The sequence below is a fragment of the Zootoca vivipara genome, chromosome 9 (genome assembly GCF_965207765.1).
Source record: "Zootoca vivipara chromosome 9, rZooViv2.hap1.1, whole genome shotgun sequence".
NCBI lineage: Eukaryota > Metazoa > Chordata > Lepidosauria > Squamata > Lacertidae > Zootoca > Zootoca vivipara.
This window is the reverse complement of record NC_142592.1, coordinates 8,670,352-8,694,529: the sequence shown is the minus strand read 5'-3', so window position 1 is coordinate 8,694,529 and position 24,178 is coordinate 8,670,352. Positions and strand designations below refer to the sequence as shown.

Here is a 24,178-nt window from a genome sequence, read left to right as displayed (position 1 = left end):
TGCTGCCATTTGTGGCGTCTTTACAGCACTGAATTACCACTGGCCATTTGAGATGTTGGCTGGCATACTCTTTACTGCTCTTGTGCATGATATGAATCAGCACCCCATATTTGATGTTGCCTGCATGTGTAAGCACTTGGGAATGTTCTAGAAACACCTCTGATTCTTCTCTCTTTCCTCCATAGATGGCATTCACAGTGTTACAGCGCTTTGCACCTTACGGGTGACGATCATTACTGATGACATGCTGACCAACAGTATCACAGTACGACTGGAAAACATGTCTCAAGAGAAGTTTCTGTCACCACTGCTTGCTCTCTTTGTGGAAGGTGTGGCTACTGTGCTGTCGACAACCAAAGAAGGCATTTTTGTTTTCAATATTCAAAATGACACAGACGTCAGCTCCAATATTCTGAATGTGACCTTTTCTGCTTTGCTTCCTGGTGGCATTCGGAACAAGTTCTTCCCCTCGGAGGACCTTCAGGAGCAGATATACCTCAACAGGACACTCCTAACATTGATATCTACCCAGCGAGTATTGCCTTTTGATGACAACATTTGTCTGCGGGAGCCTTGTGAAAACTACATGAAGTGTGTTTCCGTACTTAAATTTGACAGCTCTGCTCCATTCATCAGCTCAAACACTGTCCTGTTCCGACCCATACACCCCATCAATGGGCTGAGGTGTCGGTGTCCCCCTGGGTTTACAGGTGACTACTGTGAAACGGAGATTGACTTGTGCTACTCTAACCCTTGTGGAAACAATGGCCTTTGCCGAAGCCGAGAAGGAGGCTACACTTGTGAATGTTATGAAGACTACACAGGTATGTTGTTACTTTTGTGAAATAAGCATTGCATTATGCATGTGTTATGTCTTAAGAAAGGCCAACCTTCTAGCTAGCTTCTCAGTAAATCAAAAGACCAAAAAGAAACCAAAGCATAAGGCCAAATTTAAAGCTAACTATAAATAAATAGGAGCAGGGGAAGACCCAGAACATGCTGTGCATGCACAAGGTCCAGTGTTCAGTCCCTCACATTCCCAGTTAACTAAGATTCTTTAACTGGACTGTTGTCTAAGTAGAATCAGGGGTATAGGCTACAGAGGGCCAGTGCAGTAAATTAAGGCAATAAAAATCCCACCTCACAGTTGTTTCAATGGTTATCTTTCCCCTGTACAACTGAGATGGCTGTGGTGTGATAGAAGCTGGGGAATGAGAGTCCAGACCAAAGAACTGTCATAAACTATGTACAGAAAAGATCGCAAAATGCACAGAGATCACGGCTGAGGTTATCAGGGTTAATTCTCACACACCCTACACATGTGGAATGTTTCTGTATCTGGACAACAGGGCTTCTGGCACTTCCCAACAGAACCTGCTATAGGGCACCAGCTCAACTCTGAAGAGATGAGGAAACACTTCCATACATTCTGGATTTGCTAGAACAGTTCACTTATATTGAATCATGTAGTTTTGGGGTCAGTTATGAAGATTTATACGTATACACATAGAGAAAACGAACAGCGGAACACAAAATTGTTCCTCCTTTATACACCTTCCCCTCATATTGGGAACAATAGGAGGGAAGGGAAAGACAGCTATAGATGCACTCGGACGCATGTCTAAATTGATTCTTTCTGGGCACCAGGAAGGCTTAGGATCCTTTGAATCCTATCCCTTCTACTGTTATAACAGTTCTCTGGGTTTTCCAGTGTAGAAGGTGCAATGTTGGTTGGGCCAGGGCTTTAGAGAAGCTGGTGGTATCAAAGAGGTGAGCTCTGACATCAGGTCTGTCTCTGACAATGTGGGGTGGGGTTTAGATCTAGTCTACTCCATGGCCCCTGCAGTACCCTCTCAGGGGCCATTGGATTGTACATTTATATGCATTGATGAACCCAAGTGGCCATGGTTTCTGGGTGTGTGCTCACTATGTGTTTTAGTTGGAGTGAGTTCACTATGTGAACATGCATCTTCACTTTTGCATCTTCATGTCACTATGCACTAGCATAAACACTGCAAATGCTCCATGTAAGTCATGAGTGTGCCCTCAGATGCAGATAATAGAAGATAAATGGATTTAGCATGAGGCTTTTTCACATTTCCTCTGAGAATGGTTGTTGCCTATAAAATACGAATGAGGAACCTGTGCTCATCCAGACATCAATGAACTTGAACTCCCATAGCTAAAGCCAGCATAGTAAATGGTCACGAATTATGGAATTAGAGACCACCAACAGTTAAGAATGCCATGGGTTCCTCTATTATGCTCTAAAAAGATGGTTGATATTCCTTTCCTTAACTACAATTTATCTCTCACTTCTTAAGTTCCTTATCTACATTGACAGGACACCCTGGATCATAGTTCTCAAACTTGTTCGGAGCTGTAGCTGCATGTGAGGCCACAGAATCTACATATTTGCCAGAAGAATGGCCACAGTACAGCTATTGACCATGTAAATCAATAAAAATGAATCAACAGTGCTTTTTTATGGCTGGAACAAAAATCATCCCCAATGGTGGCTGCCCTGGTGCTTAGGCAAAAATGTGATGTGGGTATTCACTATTGCTTGGCTGAAAGTTGAGGAATGTAGGGAATTTGTAGTGCCAGTGCACACTGGAACCTTCTGACGCTGTCTTTTTGAAAATCTTATCCTAGACTTAAAAGGCTAGACTACCCTTGTTGGAGTGGTAATCCTCAAGGAAATGCAGTGTACTGTGGAAGCTCTCAAAATCCACTTGGAACAATAATTACAAGCAAATAGCACAAAATATTTCATCTGTTTGCTTAGATTATACTACAGATATACTTCTATCCCCAAACACCTTGATTTCCTCCAAAAGGCAATTACATCCCAATGAAGAGGCTTCTATTCCCCTCCCATTCTCATTTCTCCCACAATGCTTTGAAGCTTTTCATTTGTTTAGATGTAATTTATACATGATGAAAGTTTCGCTGTCTTCAGGAGTCTTCTGTTTCAAATAGTCAGCTACACAGAGCTTTTATGAGCTATTTTTGAAATGGAAATACCCACCAATTATAATTACCTGGGACAGACTGTACTTCCTGTGATGCAGGGAGGTGAGTGATAAGGAGACATAATATTTGTGGGTTTAAATCATATCTGGAGCAACTTAATTTCATTTGGCCAAAAACGTACATTCACTTGCTTGAATACCTGCCTACAACAATCTCAGACTATGAAGATGCTTGTGGTAAGGAAGAAACACAACATGTCCTAGACTAGAGAATATAAAGTAGATTCCCAAGTGTCCGCCCCCCCGCCCCAATCCTGTATGTAGGAAGCATATGTATGTATTTCTTGGACATAAAGCAGCAAGAGAACAGATTTTATGTTCACACATTTTGTAAAATCACTATCTAGTACTAAAATCAGCATGTCAGTCCAAAAGTTAGGGTTTTCAGCAGTAATGTGGGCAGAAAATTTTCCCATGTGATTTTTCCCCTTTTCTAACATTCATTTGTACGGTAACAATGGATATCAGTTGCAAATACCATATTAGGCAAGCATGGCAGTTCAAACCTTTCTCTTTTTTTACCTTGTTTACTAAATGCAAGTAAAAGAAGCATGCCAAATTCACTGCCCAGAGGGGAAAAAAAATATCTGTTGCAAATTGAAAATATCCTGATGCAAATCTCCTTAATTTCATAATTTGCTCTTCAAATCCCATCCTCCCCCCCAAAAAACCCACCACCCTGGTTGCTGGCTGACAACAGGAAAATCATGTTAAAATCTTCATCCATTGGGACAGTATGCAGCCGCTGTATCTGTTTTTCCACAAGTCCCTTAGCTTCTCTGTCTCCTTTTGTGAGAAAAAATTAAATCCCTACTTACTACAGCAGGGGGGCAGGGGTTAGATGGTTTCTGTGCACTGGAGCTGTTTGTTGGGCACAAAAATTGCTGTTTTGCATGCTGCTCTTGAAAACTTTTCCAAAGTGGATCAAACAGAGGGGTGGAAATTGTGGCTTGTGCCCAAAGAAAGGAAAGAAAACCCCACCGACATCCTGTATAGTGGTCATGTGAACTTGCTTGTGCCTGTGTGAGAGTGTTCTTTTACTCAATCACTGGAGTCATTAGAAGGCTTTCCTCTGTCTCTTTCTGTAATCGTAAGAAGTAATGCTTTGGAGTCTTCAAGGCGGAGAGATTAATTTTGCCAGTTGCACAATGTACTAGATTCAGGAGAATTACAAAACACAATAATGCAAAAATTAATCATTCTGTGTATTCTTTTTTCTTTACAGTTTCTACCGGTATGTGTTTGATTAGCAGGTCAGGCAGAGCATTTGTGTATGATTAAGTTATATTTCAGTTACTGAGCTGGTCAGTAGCAAACTTTCACCCACTTCTACAAGTTAAAGCACTTTTTTCTTTACAGTTTCTATGTGTTTGATTAGCTGGTTAGGCAGAGCATTTGTTCATTGCATCTGGGAATCTGGACTATGTTCTTCCTCTACTGTCAAAGGCACTATGCCTCTGAATACCAGTTGTGGGGACTGCAGGTGGGCAGAATGCCGTTGCTCCCAGGTCCAGCTTGCAGGCTTTCCACAGGCCACTGTGAGAACAGGATGCTTGTCTATAGGGGCCATTGGCTTGGTCCAGCAGACTCATCTTATGTTCTTAAGCATTCCCTTCTTTTCTGAAGATTGTACACTACACAGTAGTAAAGTAAGACTAAAGCATACTTATTTATATTTGTTTTTAAAACACTCTCATTCCAAGGGCTTGAGAGAGCAACAATACTTTAAAATACAGCCTAGAATTAAAAAAAATGTACAGTGAGGGAGGAAAGTATTCCCTGCTAAATTTGCCCGTTTGCCCCCTGACAAAGAAATGACCAGTCCGTAATTTTAATGTAGCTGTGAGAGTCAGAATAACAACAGGAAAACCCCCAGAAACCCAGAAGACAAAAGTCAGAGATTGATGTGCATTATAATGAGTGAAATAAGTATTTGATCCCTTTGCAAAAGATGACTTAGTACTTGGTAGCAAAACCCTTGTTGGCAATTACAGAGGTCAGACGTTTCTTGTAGGTGGCCACCAGGTTTGACACATCTCAGGAGGTATTTTGTCCCACTCATCTTTGCAAGTGGTCTGGAGACTGGCTAGGCCACTCCCAGGACCTTAATGTGCTTCTTCTTGAGCCACTCCTTTGTTGCCTTGGGTCATTTGTTTTGGGCCATTGTCATGCTGAAATGCCCATCCTCAACCCATTTTCAATGCCCTGGCTGAGGGAAGGAGGTGCTCACCCAAGATTTGACGATATATTGTCTATAGTCCCATCCATCGTCCCTTTGATGAGGTGAAGGTGTCCTGTCCCCTTAGCAGAAAATCACCCCCAAAGCATAATATGTCCTCCCCCATGTTTGATGGTGGGGATGGTCTTCTTGGGGTTGTAGGCAGCATCCCTCCTCCTCCAAACACAGCGAGTTGAATTGATGCCAAAGAGCTCGATTTTGGTCTCATCTGACCACAACACTTTCGCCCACTTCTCCTCTGGGTCATTCAGATGTGCATTGGCAAACTGCAGCCGGGCATGTACATGTGCTGTCTTGAGCAAGGGGACCTGGCGGGCTCTGCAAGATCTCAGTCCTTCACGGCGTAGTGTGTTACCAGCTGTTTTCATGGTGACTATGGTCCCAGCTGCCCTGAGATCATTGACAAGTTCCCCCCATGTAGTTCTGGGCTGCTTCATCACCGTTCTCCTGATCATTGCAACTCCACGAGATGAAATCTTGCATGGAGCCCCAGACTGAGGGAGGTTGACAGTTATTTTGTGTTTCTTCCATTTGCAAATTATTGCACCAACTGTTGTCACCTTCTCACCAAGCTGCTTGGCAATAGTCTTGTAGCCCAGTCCAGCCTTGTGCAGGTCTACAATCTTGTCCCTGACATCCTTGGACGACTCTTTGGTCTTGGTCATGGTGACTACTTTGGAATCTGCTGGATTGATTGCTTCTGTAAACAGGTGTCTTTTGTACAAGCACTGTAACGAGCTGGGATTACAAGTACTGTAAAACCTCTCCCTTACAGCAGGTGCTTCTAATCTCAGCTTGTTACATACAGTGAAAATACCAGGTAGCCTGACATCTGGCTAGTTGATAGGGGATCAAATACTTCTTTCACTCATTATAATGCACATCAATCTCTGAGTTTTGTCTTCTGGGTTTCTGGGGGGTTTTCCTGTTGTTATTCTGTCTCTCACAGCTACAATAAACCTACCATTAAAATTATGGACTGGTCATTTCTTTGTCAGAGGGCAAATGGGCAAATTTAGCAGGGGATCAAATACTTTCCCCCCTCACTGTATCTATAGGTAACAGTGGATATAATATTGGGCATCTCACCCAATAGGTGCAGGCGATAAAGATTAACCAAATAGCATCCACAGACTGCACACCTGATATTTTAAGGAGAAAGCGGGTTCCTTCCTGTGCATATGAGCCATCCAAAAACACCACCTGTTTTGTCAGGATTAATTTTAAATGTATTAACCCTCATCCAATCCATCGCTTTTCTCAAACACTGGATCCCACTGTGGCGGTACCTATTTATCTACTTGCACTTTGACGTGCTTCAGAACTGCTAGGTTGGCAGGAGCTGGGACCGAGCAATGGGAGCTCACCCCGTCGCGGGGATTCAAACGGCCGACCTTCTGATTGATATTAAATCCTCCAGAGATATCCAACAAAATAAGCAGGGTTGTATACCTCAATCTATCTCTCGGTATAGGCCATCCATCAGTCACCAAGCAATTCCAAATGTGGGTCAGAATCCAGATTGAAATGGATCCAGATAATCTTTTTCATCCAGTAGTGCAGAATACGGTAGCCCTTTATGTGTTGAAACCATCAATTTGTGTACGCACAGTTGGTTCATTTAGTAGTTTGATGAGAGACAGTTTCTTGTTAGCTGGAGAGAAAGCTGTTAAATTAATTGTAGTATTGAGTACTTGGCTCATTTCTTGGTTTTGACATTACTGATTTACTGTTGACTGCTTTACCCAAGTCAAAGTGGCGTAAATCACCTCTGGGGTTAACTTCATTCTGCCATGAGGTTTCTAAAAGTCAATTCCGACTTTCCTGCACTGTCAACTGAGCACTGACCATTAGATTTGCAGGTCTTCCATTCTGTCTTGGTTACTGATTACTGAGATGTCTCTGTTGGTGTTCATCTACAGAATTCAGCACTATTCAGTTGACCTGTTCAACCAGCCCCGGGTGCAATGCACACTCACCACTGAAAACCTCAAGTATTCCCCCTCCCCTCTTGGCATCTGTTGCTTTTTGCCTGTGGAAATGTTTCAACAGATCAAAGTCCTGCTCTGTCTTCTTTTGAAACCCCTTCTGGAGATTCAACATTCTTGTTTGTTCTTTTTAATTAGGCTTTAAAATGGTCTGACAGGATTTCTGATGTTACAAAAGCATTTTAAAGTGCTGGCATTAAGGAAGCTTTGCAATTGAAAGTGATATGCCTAACATCAGTGTAATCACTAAATCCTCCTTTCCCCACCCACCCATGAACCCAGAAGTTCACTGTGTCACCTTCATCATATAGGTGATTCCATCACAGACAGGAGAAATAACTCCTGTTGGGGGTATGTCCATGGTTTTGCCCTTTGCTGAATAGTTTTGGGTGGTATTTTGAGAGTATGAAATTTTTTAGCCCTGTGGTCATAAGATGCTTCTTCACCTGATGAAAAAAGCAGCACTATTACCAACTACCAAGCTACCAACATGAGTCTGACCAAACTGCGGGAGGCGGTGCAAGACAGGAGTGCCTGGCGTGCTATGGTCCATGGGGTCACGAAGAGTCGGACACGACTAAACGACTAAACAACAACAACAACAATTACAATAATACTGATAAAAACACCTAGATGTCTGAGGCCCAGTTCCCATATTCATGCTCATCAGCATCAAACTGGGGATACTAGTCAATTGCATAAATGCCAGTTTTCATACATTGTTTTGTTTGTTTCCAGTGGATGTGGAATACCTTTCCATTGCTTTGCAAAAGCAAATAGTCACCCATACTTTAAAGAAGAAAATAAATTAACTCTCCATATTGTTGCTAGGAGATAATAAGTTAACAATAGAAGAAACTTCCCAAAAATGAAGGGATTGGTAAAAAGGAAATTGAATGGCAAAGTCAAGAGGATCAAATCACTTCAGATGCTTGGGAGCTGTTTGGAGACACAACATTAGAAGTTTCTTCTGTATTTCCTCATTTATACTTGACTGTTGCGCTAATAATACTGGACTGATTAGTCACTTTTTAAAATTAAAAGTAAACTTAGAGCAACTTGCAATGTAATACAAAACTTAAAACCAATGAAAAACAAAATAAAAATGGCAAACGTTCATCTACACAAAAGGTGGTCTAACGGAAACTGGAGTCCACAGAATCTAAATCCCTCCAAGTTAATTCCAAAAGCCTGACTGAAAAGCACCACCTTTGCCTGGCTCCTAAAAGCAGTCAGTGACGGTGTCATGCACGCCTCCCTGGGGAGAACATTTCACAACAGGGCTACGACTGAAATGGGCTGTTCTCATGTTGCCACCCTCCATGCCTCCCTTGGAGAGGGCACACAGAAGGATGATCATTGCCCCTTGTCTAGGCAAGTGTGGATATGTGTCTCCCTTTTCTCTGACCTCTAGGCATCTTTATTAGCAATATTATTTCCATTACTGGCTCTCTGGAAACCTGTTATCTCGTGAAAGTGGCAGAGTATTACGCAGAATGCCCTCTGGCTCACTGACATTTCAGCTAAGGAGAAGTTCCCAGAGGTACAATACTGAGCTAGATGGACCAATGGCCTAGCTCAGTATAAGGCAACTTCCTTTGTTCCTGTTTTCCAAGGAATGCAAAACCTGTGTCTTTGCCTTCCTAGGGGGAGTTTTATTTGAGTTGCGCTGTGTAAGTCTCCGAGTATCCCCCCCCCCTTGAGGCTGTGCATAAACTCTTCCCCTCCGAGTAGAACTTAAACTTTCTATTGTTATTCATACATAATGGGACTTCAGGGCTGTGTGTGCAAAATGGAGAAATGTTAAAGGAAGGTATTGTGCAGGTCTTTTCTGATCTGAATTTGGTATAACTGCTTGTGATTAATTGCTCACAAATACAAATATTATGAATTCTTGCCTTTAGGTTGCTTGATCAGCATGATGATGAATCCCAACTGGCAGCCTAGTTATGTGCTTCCCTTTGCAATAAGGCTTCTCAGTAGCACTGAACTAGCATGATAACAAGATGCTAAATAAATAATCAAATTGCTACCATGCCAAAGAATCTGATTTCCCCCCCTTTTGACTAAGAATGTTATTTCCATTAAAAAAAATAAAAAAAAATATTTATCATAAATTACATATACATAATGTAACTGGACATTCTTCTAACATGATTGGATTTATAATATATATTTAAGGATTAAAACAAAATATTAGATTTATTACACCACCACAGCGATCCTCCCATTCAAAAGCAAATAATCCAATACCAGATACTCAGAATGTTATCAGCAAAAAAATAAGAAAATAAAAAGTACGTTAGCAAAGGGTATAAAGCAGATTTAATTGTATTAAAAGTAGATATGCTTTTGTACGTGAAATTTTGGGCATTAATTTCTCTGTTATGTATTCTTGAATACAAAATTACAAGTATACAGAGCACTGACATGGAGATGCTCTCCCAGGTGATATAAAATCTCTATATGTGAATTTCTTGAATCACTTTGGGGTTTTTTTAATTGATGCAAAACATTTGGCTCTCCCAACTTTTCTTGCCAATTACCTACCCACTCACTCTAGAGAGTGAAGGTAAGTGAATACATCTGCTGCTCACAGTGGGCAGTGGGCAGTGGGCAACTGGCAAGAGCAGCTAGGACCACCAAAAGCAGGTGCATATATTTGCTCTCCTGGACAGTGGCAGCTCCTGTCTGCCAATTGCCTTTTTCTGGCAGATGGATTGAATGCTTGTCCCTGCTGCTCTCAGCTGGCTTTTTTGGTAGGCTGATAAATTATAATAGCTGCAACTATTGCCAGTTCCTCCTGATACTAAAAACTCACACTGTTGCTATCCTCAGCATAGTTAAGTCTCTGGTTGATATCATAGGAACATAGGAAACTGCCCTGTTATCTAATTATTATCATTTATAACCTTATATCACGCATTTATCCCACCATGAGCTCAAGATGGCGAATACAAGGTAACCTGGCAGTCTCTGCCGCCCAGACCCTTGATCCATTTAGCCCAGTATTGTTTACATTGACCAGAAGCAGGTCTCTAAGGTTTCAGACAGAAGTGTTACCTGGAGATGCTAGGGATTGAACCTGGGGCCTTCTACATTAAAAGCAGATGTTTTTCCAATGAGCTATGTTCTTTCCCCAATATCAGTCATAGAGTAGACCCACTGATATCACCAACATTGGGTATCACCCATGGTGCTGAAAATAGCTTTATGTTATTTTTGTGTGTATGTATAGAGTCCTATCTTAAACATGTTTGTCCTGTGTAAACCCTGGGAGTTAGCAGGGAATTGCTTCAAAGTAACTGACTTACTGATTGCTGCTTATATCTCAATACAGTACTGTATAAGGCAAACTGGTGATTTGCTAACATTCACAGTTATTGACCATAGCTCAAATCTGCATGTTACTGTTTGCAGATACTGAATTCAACTAACCACGGTCTGCTTTATTATTGTTGTTTATGTCATGAAGTGGGGTTTTTTTGGAGGGGGGAGAGTTTGCACTCTTATGCTGCAGTGAAGAGATTGCCCTCAGTTGGAACATTGCATGACGAGGCCCCAAACCCCACCCCATCAACACAGCACAGCCAGAGGCTAAATTAACAAAGGGGTATCATCATACTGAATTCCTGGCTTGAGGCAAACTTATTTTGTAGTTGTCAGGTGTATGGAGGTGTGTCTGCAAATAACTGAAATCTGGATTACAGTATATTCAACAAGACTTAAATGGGTAAATTTAAGCTTCTGGGCAAACTGTTATTCTCTTCCTTTCTATTCAGATCCCCTACTTGTTTTTTAACTACCGTATTCATACTTTGCATTTTTATTTATCCAGCTTGGTTGTAACAACATTTAACGACCAATCAGATAAAAATGATGTACTTATTTCCATGAATAGTGCAAGAACCTATAAGTAAGTTCGTAAATAAATAAAGCCAGCTCTTAGGCTGGCTGCACAGCTTCTGTTGACATCATGGATTAAGGACACTGGACAGCCTTTTGTAAACAATGGAAATTAAGTATATAATCTTGAGAATGTGTTTGCATTTCCTGCTGATGGGAGAATTGTTTTTGTTGCCGTTAGCAGATGTGCCCTAAATAACTAGTAATCCCAAATACTGTACATTGTTTCTTTCCTCTTTAAATTATTTTTAAAATCCAAATTAAAAAGAAAAGAGGGATCCCAAATTATCTGTGTGTGAGAGAGAGAGAGAGAGAGAAAGAGAGAGACAGACAGACAGAAACAGACAGACAGAGAGACTGTAGGGGAGGAGGGGGGAGGAGAAAACAGGTACTCCATCTCCACCTATAGTTTTTAAACCCTGGTTTTATTAAAAAGAGTAAACAATGCTCACTTTATTAACATTTTAACAAATCAGGGAAGCTGTTTTGGTCCATAAGCAGAAAAACAGTTGGGTAATGACCTTATTAGGACCAACCAAAAGGCACAAAAGCTTTTGAGTTCTCTTGAACTGTTCATCAGGCATGATGTTGCTAATCACTGCAGTAGCTTCTAGAAGTGAAATGCCTCAGTCTAGCAGGGCTCCTCTAGGAAATCTGAGGGAGTAGTGAGAGCTCTCTTTCTGCTGGAACAATATGCATGGAATGCCACATTTATATCTTTCTGACCTATTTACCCAATTGCTGCTGTCACTCTTGTATTACCCCATTTTTGTTTTATCCCAAAATTAGTATACAGTATATTTATTGTGAGAAATACAGAGCTTCCAATTCTGACAAGTCTCCTCCTTGATGAGACAAAGTGACATGAAGCATCCTAACACACTTTCTCCAGTTCACACATTTAAATATTTGCTCAGTGTAAGCTTTAGCATCCCAATAGTAAACGTTTTTCACTGGCTTATCTGTGTATAGCACAAGAATAGCACCTCTGCGGCAGTGGCTTACCATCAAACTGATACATAACCTTCCAAAACTTTTGTAGACAAGCCTTACAATCAGATGTCAGTAGATTTTATTGTTTATAGCCAATGGCCATCACAATACAGTATGAGCACAAATCACACAAGACAATCTGATATAAACATGCTTATGTAGAAACAATTCTTTTTGAATTTTTGAATCAATGCAGCCTTTTTATTAATTTATTTTATTAATTTAAGTTAATTTATTGTTACATTTATATCCAACCCTTCTTCCAAAGAGTTCACGGTAGCGTATGTGTTTCCCCTCCTCTCCATTTGTTCTGACAACCACTTTATTTGGTAGGTTAGGCTGACAGATAGCCCAAAAAATTCTAACTCTGGTCTCCCAAATACTAGCCCAACATTTTAAAATAAGCACTAAGATAATCTTATTTCTTACTATTCATATGGAGATAACAAGTATGAGGAGAGGTGTTTTTTACATAAGTGTGAATTCACAGGTTCTGTCTGGGTTGTTAATCTGAGTCAATAGTCCTGCCCTATACAATGAAAGAAACCTATTACTCTGTGGGCCTTTCACAGTTCACTCTGCATCTCTAGCAAACTCAGTACTCTTCCACCCCCTCCATCCCATTCATACGATTGTTTACAAGATCACTTGACTTTTTTATGAAGAAGAGAAGGGTCAAGAGCCCTCAAGATAACTAGGCATTGTTCAGTCATTCAGATTTCTTCAGAATCACACTCACATTTTGAAGGTGTAAACAAATTAGAAGTTCAGTCAAGTCCAGGAGTTGGTGTCCCAGGATAAATGATTGCATAAACAGACCTTGAGCAAATAAGGTCTGGCACACTGTTGTTATTTCTTAGTATTTCATTATAGCCCCGTTATGTCGTACATCCCTGTACTGAAGGCAAATATCACACCTACCCACCATGAATTCCTATGCTTTGCCTCCTGTGTTGCTAAATCTTAAATTTGCAGACTTGGTTTCAAATGTGGGTGAAAGTGTAAGAGGATCTTTTTTAATATAAAGGCAACCACTGTTTCAAACAGGAACAGAGGAGAAACAATAGAATGAGCACACAGGCCTGTTGACTTGCCAGGGGACATTCTTGACTTTGGACTTTGGTGAAATGTTCAGGGATCACCCAAGTGGGTATTAAAAATTTACATTCAAGAATGCGCTGTTATTTAATAACTCCGGGGCTATTTTTTTTCTACCCTTAAGAATGGCAGTGATTTAAAGATTACAGACCATACAGACAGCTACCTGTTCTCTTGTTTACTTGATTCTGTAGTGATTTCTCAAGTATTGTACATATGTGCATGTCAATGCCCTATTTGTTTGTTGTCAATTACCCTTTCATTGGCCCTGTAAGATGTCACTCCAGATAGAAGTCAGTGCTTTATTGGTAGATACTCTCTTCCAGTTTCAATAGGGCAAGACCATACTTAGCCATTTATTTAGGTTTGTGCTGTTCTCAACAGTTCAGACATGCAAAAGCACTGTCACCTGAGAGACTTCATTGTGATTACTAGGTAACAGAAGGATTGGCTCTGATCAGACAGCAAGATATGGTGCTATCCTTGTAGTGTGGGTGGAAATGCTTTTGATGTTAGTGTATTTTTAATGACATTTTAATAGTCCTTTTGACTGTTTAATTGCACCACCACAATCATGCAATAGAAGCTCTTTCCTCTGCAACAGTGTCAATTACTTTCATAAGAATGAAACATCTGGCCTGGTGTAATGGGAGAGCATGAAGGGGTCTTCTGTCAGAGGTGCAAGAGCAGACCACGACACTTAACAGCTAACTCACGAGGCTAGGATGGGGAACTTTGTTTTATGGAATTAGACATAAATACATAGCCCATTTCAGATGATAGTTTCTTCTGCTGAAGTTCATCAATCATTACTTGAAATGCTTTTGAACTGCTAAAGGTTTTGGAGGCATATTATTATCTCCTCACACTGGATGGATTTTTTTTATTGTGTTGTGTTTTTTAGGAGAGTACTGCGAAGTGAACGCTCGCTCTGGGCGCTGCACTCCGGGAGTGTGCAAGAATGGTGGGAGGTGTGTCGATCTGCTCATAGGAGGCTTCAAATGCGAATGCCCTGCTGGCGAATATGAGAGACCTTACTGCGAGATGACCACAAGGAGCTTTCCCCCAGAGTCATTTGTCACGTTCAAAGGATTAAGGCAACGCTTCCATTTCACTGTTTCTCTCATGTAAGTTTGCTTCCTTTCTAGTGAAAATTTCCAGTCACTGACCTGGTTCACACATGAAGCCAAACCATGGGAAAGAGCTGAAGACATATCTAATGACGTTCACCACTTGATTTCAATTTGTGTTTTTAAAATAACCCACCTGCCCACAAGCTGTGTTGCAAGTTAACAAAAAATTTCTAATTCCTAAATTGCAGGTTATGTATGCCGTATACCACAGCTGAAAAAGCAGGTGCAATAAAAACAGCTAAATAAAAAGTAGAGGCAGCTTAGAATCATCTGCTTATTCATCACAAGCTGTTTCTTTTCTCTTAAGCATCTTGTCACATTTTCTGCATTAATTGTCAGCTGTGTGCCACCTACTATAAGGCTGAGGAGCTTCTCTTTCTCCTTTCCTTCCTTCCTTCCACCAACCAGTCACTGTTTTAAAGAAATAGTTTCTTGGACACATCCCAGTAATATGTCCTTGATGGGGGTGGATGGTTGCATGACCAATAGGGCAGAACAGCTAGACAGGTCTTCAATGTAGGCTGCAGACCTAAGATCAGATTCTTAGAAGTTCCACACACAACAATGGGGCTTCCTTCTGAGTAGACATTTAGGATTGGGCTTCCAATAAGCATGAAAGTGATAGTGGCCTGGTACGACTCACCATTTTTTGTAACCTCACACATCTGCTCCAAGCACTATAATAACAAGTCAGCAGTGTCCTAATTTGGCCTGCTAAGCCATTTCCCCCAAACCACAGCTACCTTCTCTGTACCTGATGCCATAATGGGACATTGGATGTGATGCAGATAAAGACACAACTGCAGAAGAAATAATATGGAGCCTTAAAGTGCACTCCTGTTCATTCATTGACAAGCAAGGCTGGCTATAACCGCTGATCGGGTGACTGGCACTTATAGCAGGCCCCACAAGAATTGACTGGGTCATCGATGGAGAAAAATATAATGCAGCAGGAAAGGGGGGGAGAAACATGGAAGAAGGGTGGGGATTCAACTTTTAAATGTGCATTGGATTTGATGTTAATTTGTTAAAAAATTGTGAAACTCAAAAATTAATTGACAAAGTAAATCTAAATTAGTCATGTCCATTAACTTCAATGAGTCTACTCTGACTAGGTCTAGCACTAAATGCCACCCAATGTATTATATTTAGGAGACTGTCATGGTCTCTCTTTGTAGATACTATTTCAGATATTTTGCTAGTATATGGTACAGCACAAAGGAATAGGTTCCATTTTACAGCTAGGAATATGCTAAGTGTCCATTCTTTGTTAACACAGTGGCTGGAAATTCTTAAGAGGTTTGTTTACTGGGCAACTTTGCTGTAGATAATTCTTCCCGTTTGCTTCCTAACTTGTTTTAGGTTTGCAACCAGAGAAAGGAATGCTCTGCTTCTCTACAATGGGCGTTTTAATGAAAAACATGATTTTATTGCACTTGAAATAATTGAAGAACAGATCCAGCTGACGTTCTCTGCAGGTAAGACATTTCTGTCTTTTTCGCTTGCAAAAGCCAACAGTAGCTCCTTATTGAATGTGTCAGTGAAACTGGATGGTAACTCAGTAGCGTGAGAGAGTCACCCAGTTGTATCCAGATTTTTTTTAAAGCACGTAACAGCAATTCCACATGGCTATGCTTGGTGATGGACTAAAGCAGGGGTTCCCAAGCTGTGGTCTGTGGCTCCACAAGGTCCATTTAGGGGGTTCACGCCATGTCTTTCTTTGAAGATGGAAGTGGTAAATATTAAATATTCACATTGTTTTTAACTGTATTTTGAGTGCTTCATTTATTACTAACACTGTATTTTGTTGCATTACAGTTTGGATTCTGTGCAATTCAAATAGCAATACAGTAAGATGCAATACATAATAAATGAAAGAAGCAGTAGCAATACAATTGAACTTTTTACAGCATCTAGCACAGCGCATTGCAGGTGGAAAATCATTAAGTGGTCCACCAAGACATACACACATGCCCTAGTCCATGGGTGGGGAGGAGCTGGGGGATAATGTGTTAGAGTGAGAAGTATAATTTTGATCCAATGAACCAAGTAAGCGCTGCATAAATTCTGTGAGTCATAGGAGCTTTGGTGTGTGAATATTCTGGACCTTAAATGCACTCTCCTGCACTTTCACGCAAGAGATATAATTACTGGTAGATGTGAAGCATTTTGCCCAAAGCAATACTTTCTATATCTGCTAAGTCTAATTGGAAATCAACCTATGGTATATAGTAACCAGAGAAGATTTCTGTCTAGATGGTATCAATTATTTGTTGGTGTCTGCACCCTCAAGCACTTTTTATTAAGAAAGAGCAATAGTGATGTAAGAGGAAGGCTGCTTGTCCTGTTTTGTGTCTGTATAAGCCAGACGTTATTTGCGAAAGATTTGTGCTAAAATACTATAGAGAAGAAACAGAGAAAAAAAAGGACTGCCATACTTGTGTATACATTCTTATATACTACTTAAGATCTTTGAGATATTAAATTTTATCAGCATGGCTGCATCCCTTTATCATAAGTCTGCTTCATGAAAAATCATATCCATGAAAACATTTCCTCTTTAAAATGGAAAATTCGTAAGTCAGGGGAGAGTCAAGTGCTCTGATCCAGCAAGAAAAACCAATGTATAACAGCAATATTTCAGTGCCTACAGTCAGCGTGGGTGCAAGTGGTACCAGTATTCTGGGCCCCATTGAACTGGTTGGATTTTATTTTTAATGCTATTATGCATTCCTATCTGGTCACAATTTGCCACGTGCAACTACTTTGAGGTGACTTGACACAAGAGCCATTGGGTTGTATGCAATTAAGTGGTCCTCTTAGTATAAGGATTTCCATCTATGCAACAGGACTTCCTCTCCCCACATGCCCCACAGTCCCCTCCCCGAATCTGTTTCAGAGCAGGTTGGGAGGGCTGGAAAGGGAAAAGAAGTCCTGTTGCTCAGGCATAGACCCTTATGCTAATAGATACAGCGCATCATTTTTTAAACTATCCTTTAATAAAATAAGTGACACATAGCCTTACATCTGATTCATGTTGCATTCTGTAATATGAGCAAATATAGGTCACAAAGTATCTCAGCAACCGAGACCAACATGTACAAATTCTTGAGTATGGAAGGAGGTAAAATTGCTTGGGGTTCAGTAGAATTTGGACAACCCTGCAGCTAATGAGCGCCTCTGAGGGTCAACATGGGGCAAAATCACAACATATAATTCATGGGGTTGCATTCAGTGGTGTGGAAAGGGCTTACTACTGTGCAAGGCAGGGGCAGAGCATTCAGTTTTCACCAGCCAGACGTATGAATTCTATTCCATATACCAAACTGTTCCCAAGGGTTGCCCAGCTCCCAGGAGCACATTATGTAGGAGGTGTAGTGGGCTGCAGTGAATAAAAGAATGGGTGGGGGCTGCCCAAAATCAGATGCTCTACCTTGGGCAAACAGAAATTCTTTCAGTTTCCACTTTGTTTGAATAACCAGTGTTGTAAAATAAACAGAAGTTGGGAAGTAGTCACTGATTTAAAGACAAGCACATATATTTTACAACTGTTGTGAAATGAAACTTTAATGCTTCATACTATGGTAGTAGCTTTTCTTTTTGTGGGGGACTGAGATAAGGGGAGCCTTACTTTTGCATTGTTTGTTTTTGTCAGTGTTGCAGAAATTAGGAAATGCCTAACCTCTAAAAAGAAGCTGTATTTGTGTTCCTCTTTCAGTTTAACGCCTGTCTGTATAAACTGAGCAGGTGTGTATGTTAAACTGAAGGAAATGTTTGCATGAATACAGCTAGAAATATAGTGATTTATCGTATGTATAGGTTTTTTTAAATGTTTTTTTTCTTTTCTTATTCTTCTCTAATGGAAACTTTTGTCTAAGTAGTCATTCATAACAAACCCTGCCTGACCAATTTGACAGGCCCTTGTGTACTTTTGCTGTAGATGTTTGTTCTTACCTCAGAACAGCAGTGAATAGTCACCAGGCTGGTTGTACTGGTATGCACAATTAATCTGACATTCTCTGCTTTATCGGATCCAATCTTTAAAAGACATTTTAACGGAAAAGAAAGGAAGCAATGCCATTAATTGCAAGGTTAGAACTCCTGGAGCTTTCTAGGGCGAAAAATGTTTTCTTTGTTCCCTAACACCTTATCTGACAGTCCTGTAAGACCCCAGCTTGGAAAAACAAGAAAGCCACAAAAATGCACATTCTTTCTGTGGGTAACAACTGTTTGCACAATCTGTATTTGCCCTAAATATTTACCTTTTGTCAGGAAAAGTGTTTTCACTCTTTAGTTAAAATTTGAGGACTGCCACCTTCTTAAGCACCAGAACACTAGATATAGGGGGTGTAATTCTCTATATTTGTAGGAGCGTAATTAACAAATTTGAATATTGTTTGCATTAACATAATTTATAGCAAGCCAAAGTTTATAGTAAACACTCTGCAGCTAGTCATTTTGTTTTCATTTATTTGTGAAGGAATTTAAGTGGCCGTACCTTCTTGGCGTTTGTTTTCTAGATGTGAGAATGATGCCAATGATGAATGAATGAATGAATGAATGCATAAATTGGAGAAAGGCAACCCTCTCTCCAGTCCTTCCCTCAATGCAGTCAAGTGCAGGAAGAAGAATGGAAAGTTTTCCCTCAACTGCTAATCAACATTTTTGTTAATTACAAAGATGAGAGTGTGGTGGAACTTTTTAAGGTGACTGTTTTTCTTTCTCTTTCATGCAACCTTTCAGGGGAAACCACTACGACAGTTGCCCCCTTTGTTCCAGGAGGGGTTAGTGATGGGCAGTGGCACTCTGTCCAGGTGCAGTACTATAACAAGGTAAGGCAACATGTTTTGGATATATTTTTGTGAACTGAATTCTTCTTCATTCAAATTTGCCAGCTTATTTGCTCAAGAAAACCAGAGCCAGTCTTTAGACTTGTACAGTGGACCTACATTTAGCCAAAGCATTTTTCTGGAATGGAAGTTTTTATTTGAGACATACCGTAATACTCCCTGCTGTAAAAGAACAATAGAGCGGCTGGCTCTAACCCTTAGCACTGTTGGTGTAAGATTCCGTGTCTCTGCCAGTGAGGCTGCCATGGCTGCTGTCCACTAGGCAGTGGTACATTAAAGTCTATGTAAAGCCTTAGAAAATCAAGTCCAGCAGGTTGCATACAGATCAGCATCCTCCTTTAAATGAACAATATGGGTTTCAACTTGTGAGAGTAAGAGCTGTTTTGTGCACTGAACTCCTCCTGTCATGAGAAACTGATGATTCAGGGGAAGCCTTTCTTTATTTTTAAACGTAAAGAGAGCAATTATTCAGATTCTTTTTGTTGTTGCTGCTGCTGTATTTGTAGCATAATTAAGTCAAAAGCTGGTAAATATCCAGAAAAAAACCAACATAAACAAAGAAATAGTTCTGAATTCATTGGCTGAATGCCATTTTCAATTTAACAATTTAGACTGAAGATAATAGCAAATAATTGCCACTTATAAAGCATCAGGCTCTACCATGTTGTCTCTGAGGTTTTAAGAAATATATAATCTTGAGTCCGCATTTCAAGTAAAATGTTACCTGTTGCACATTCTGAAGGGTTTAATTGGTGGATAAGGTTTGGTGTTTCTCTTACATTGTTCAATTATGTATCTTGTTATAAGTAGTAATATATGTGTGTTCATTTAATGAACCTTGGTGATAGCTCTGTTTGGGTGGATCTGGCTTCATGGCACTTATCTCAAAATATTTTATTCATCATGTTAAAATAAAACATTCCATAATCTATTTTTTATTTTTTTCAATTTTTCTGGGGTTTTTTCCAGGCCTTCACATCTCTACCCTCAGCCATGGTTTAGCGTGTGAACAAAATGAGCAATTCCACTGCTTTAAGTTCTTTTATGAAGGAAACTTGCCCATTCCTGCGTGTATTTTTATTTTCAGTCTTATTTTGCTTATTTTGCCTCACTGCCATACAATTAGAAAAATATTTGTAGCTTGTTTCATCTGTGTGCTTGGACTCTGTGATAAATTTCCTTACAATCTGTAAGAAACACTCTGTGTTTGGGTGTTATTTCAGAAAGTAGCTTTAATAGAAAGCTGATAAAATGACAGATGATAGAGTAATCCATAGTTCTTTTGCTGGAGCCATTCCTGCCCATTGGCCAAGAAGCCTGGGAAAAGGAGCATATATCAGCTGAAGTCTGGATTTCTTAGCATGGTTGTTGGTTTAGAATTCTAAGCAGCTGCCAAAAAGATAAGGACTTGAGACAGCTCCAGGGTATTCTTTAAAAAGGAAAGTGATCCCACACACTGGTTAAAAATAAACCTTTGTCTCATTTTCATGATTCTTTTGCTCTCCCCACCCCCAAGTGATAAATGTCTCTTAGCAGTATAATTATTCATGTTTGAAAATAGGAGGGGAAATGCTTTGCAAATTTTGTGTACAAGCTAATTTTGCGCCTATTCTAAAAACCAGATTCTGTCTCTCTGAGCTCAAGTAAATTAATATGCTGCTTTGAGAACGAAATTGGTGTGAGCAGTCTCAGGATCAGATCACAGTCACATGCCAGGCAGATGTCTAGCTTTTATTTACTTAATTCCTCACCCTGCAACAGGTTATGTACATGAAGTTAAAATTGCAATAAAGCAGATTAAAACAAAAGCATTAGAACACCACTATATGGTAGGTAAGTAAGTAAGTAAGTAAGTAAGTAAGTAAGTAAGTAAATTTTTATTTATACCCCGCCCTCCCCGGCCAAGATTGGGCTCAGAGCGGCTAACATCAAATATCAAATGCATTAAAACACAATCAAACAATTGATTAAAATACAGCTTAAAAATAAGAATCAGGATAAAATTAAATGATTGCCCACGAATTACAACCATAGGGGTCAGGAACCTCAAGTATTCATCAGGGCCAGCTACCCATGTTGGTCCCACATGAGTCAATAAAAGGGCCAAAGAGGTAACTTACAGGGTCCCAAAGAGGGGGGTCAAAGAGTAGAGTAGTCTGCAAAATAAAAACAAACAAACAAAGGCAATTTTCTCTGAAGTCTCTCAGCCTCACTCACCTCACAGAGTGTTTGTTGTGGGGGAGGAAGGGAAAGGAGATTGTTAGCCGATTTGAGACTCCTTAGGGTAGTGATAAAGCGGGATATCAAATCCAAACTCTTATTCAATTTACAGAGGATGAAAAAGACTGGGAAAATAAAATAAAAAGTCATTTTCCTGGCACTGAAGTAAGCTCATCTGGGGAAGACATTCCACAGTTGGTAGTCCCACCAGCAAATAGTCATCCTCCATACCTCAAATGGTGGGATCTGAAGAAGGCTTGGTTCTGGTGGATCTTCCTGAAACCTTGTTAGGACGATGCTACGGAATTATTGCATTGAAGCAACTGCCTATTGAATCTAACTAGAAACAATAGAGGAAGCTTCTGGTTCTCTCAGAGGCAACAGAAGCTCTAGTGGCCTTTTGGTGTATTGTTGGCACACATGCAGTGTGCACTAGCCTCTGCTGGGTGGGTGATTGAAGAAAGGCTAAGCCACAACCCTGCCTTCTGCTCCCCTTTTCTCATAAGGATTCCTTCCCCTGTGTGACTGAGGCAGAGACCTGCACTTTTGCCTCCAGTGGTATGTTTTTGGAGGCAATTCATTGGCAGACTCTTGTTTTAAGGAGGACTAAGATTTTTTTAAAAGCACTATGAGGGGTTTGCTAAGACATAGATAATTTAGGGATTATGGGTTGTGCCAAGATAAATGCATGTTATGTCTAAACTTGATACAACTCAGACACATAATAATAACTCCAGTGTATTGCTCTACTTAAACTGCATAAATAGAGCAGGTTTGAAAGTAAGGTAGCTTTTCTATTAATTTCAAATCTGCATTATTTCTAGGTCTCTTTATTGCTTTCTCCTTCCTCTCCCAGCAAATCTCATACCTTACCATTCTGAATTTCTGTTTAAACGTCGTTCTTCCTGTATATTTCATCTCTGTTCTACTAAAATGGTTCAATACAGTACTATGTTATATAGCCAGTGTTTGCAACCAAGGCAAGACAAGTTCTAAACATATTTGCATTTATCTATATGCTGATCTATTTACAGGGCACTCTCTCTGAAACACTTGTAATAACTAGCATCTCTTCAAGTTGTGTGTGTTTGTGTGTTTGTGTGTGTGTGTGTGTATTTCACACACAAATATATACGAGAGAGAGAGGGAGAGATTTTCAAAATAGCTTTACTCTAAGAGCAGTCAGATAGACAGGTGACCACCGGGGAAACCTCCAGTATCAGTTTCATTTTTTACTATATGTCAGGGGTACACCAGGAATCAGCACGGAGCCCAGCGGAATGGTGCCTGAGCTCCAGGATGATGTCAGTTCTGAGTGTCAATCTGAAGGCGGTGTTGAGGCTCTTGCAGTGGAGAGGGGAGCGGGGGATGCTGACAGCTCACAGCAGCACTGGGGAATGTTAGAAGTGTCGGACCAGAGTATGGTGGAGGGGGAGGTTTGGAGGTCAGAGAAACGGCTAGGCAGTTAAGCAGTTCAGGGGGAGAGGGGGATATGAGAAAGCAACACTGCGCCCTGACACTATACTATTTTTAAAAACTGATGGAAATTCATGATGGTACAAATAGGCAAATATAACATTTTGTTGTTTTTCATAACATTTGAGGTGAGACACAATTGCTACAAAGATCCCTTAATCACAAATGCACCTCCTTAAAACTTGGAAGAATTTCATTCCCTTACGTAGTGCATCTAAATTCCAGTGTTTCCACTTTGGATGAATTACATTGTAAAGTTTCAAAGCTTCACAGGTATCTTTAACTTATTACACCACCTGCAATGAGTCTTGAAAGGAAAACAGGACTTTGACTCTATTTTGTGGAGCAGGAGTTTTTTAAATTAAAATCTTTGATGTGCTTCCAAATCCCCTTGCTATGAATCATGTTATCTTTAATCTACCAACTAAATTATCTTTTCTTTAATACAAAGTGAAGCTTTATCCAAAATTAAATTGAGCATGTCTTTTTTTCATGGGAATGCCCAAACAAATTACACAATTTGAACGAATACTAACAATTGCATACACTTAAAGAAAATTAGAGAGTAGCCTCTTAAATCCTAACATGCTATGTAAGAGTCAACAGAATTCTGCAGCTTGTTTTTCCATTGGTAGGTATGTAAAGCAGCCTTGACAGGCTGATTGGGCAATTTGTTTTGAGCAAAGCATATATAAAAAATACACCTCTGCAATCTCCAGTCAACAAATGCAAGATCCATTTGTGGTAGCATAACATATCCTGCAGCCCTAGCTGCCTCTGCAACTGAGAGATAGATTATCTCACTTCCTTCTGGAAAACAGGTTTTGCATGATGATACGGTAGCAATCACCTGTTATGTGACCACAGTCATACTGTACCTCTGAGATTATCATTTGCTCCACTGTATACCAGTTGCTAGTTATCTCATTGTTATCCTTTGGAAAACAATGCTATCTAACGTCATAGGTAAATGCCAGGGTAATTGTTTAGATTGCAATCCGAGTATGTGCCAGTTAGAATTGACTTCTGAGTTATTAATAGTAATGATATTTGTGTTTTGGAATTAATATACCTTTAATTTGTTGAAAAGTCATCGACCAACCTAGAACCTTTTATTCCAGATAGTTTAGATTAGCAGTTTGCCTAGTGGATAAAAAAAAATCACAGTCTAATTAGATTCATATGCAGATGTAAAGTTGAAGAGAGATCTGTGGCCAGCCACACCTTCACTACACAATGT

General features: G+C 40.1%; 1 protein-coding gene across 6 annotated transcripts in view; it reads left to right on the top strand.

Moving 5' to 3' along the window:
• The window catches only part of CELSR1 (cadherin EGF LAG seven-pass G-type receptor 1), a 158,810-nt gene that overhangs the window by 61,825 nt on the left and 72,807 nt on the right, over positions 1–24,178 (top strand). For all 6 annotated transcript variants that reach the window (XM_088651809.1, XM_060279378.2, XM_060279377.2 and 3 more), the window contains exons 2-5: positions 186–824; positions 14,164–14,386; positions 15,755–15,870; positions 19,136–19,224. In XM_088651809.1, coding sequence (XP_088507935.1) covers positions 186–824; positions 14,164–14,386; positions 15,755–15,870; positions 19,136–19,224 — 1,067 coding nt within the window. The remainder of the gene's footprint in view (positions 1–185; positions 825–14,163; positions 14,387–15,754; positions 15,871–19,135; positions 19,225–24,178) is intronic.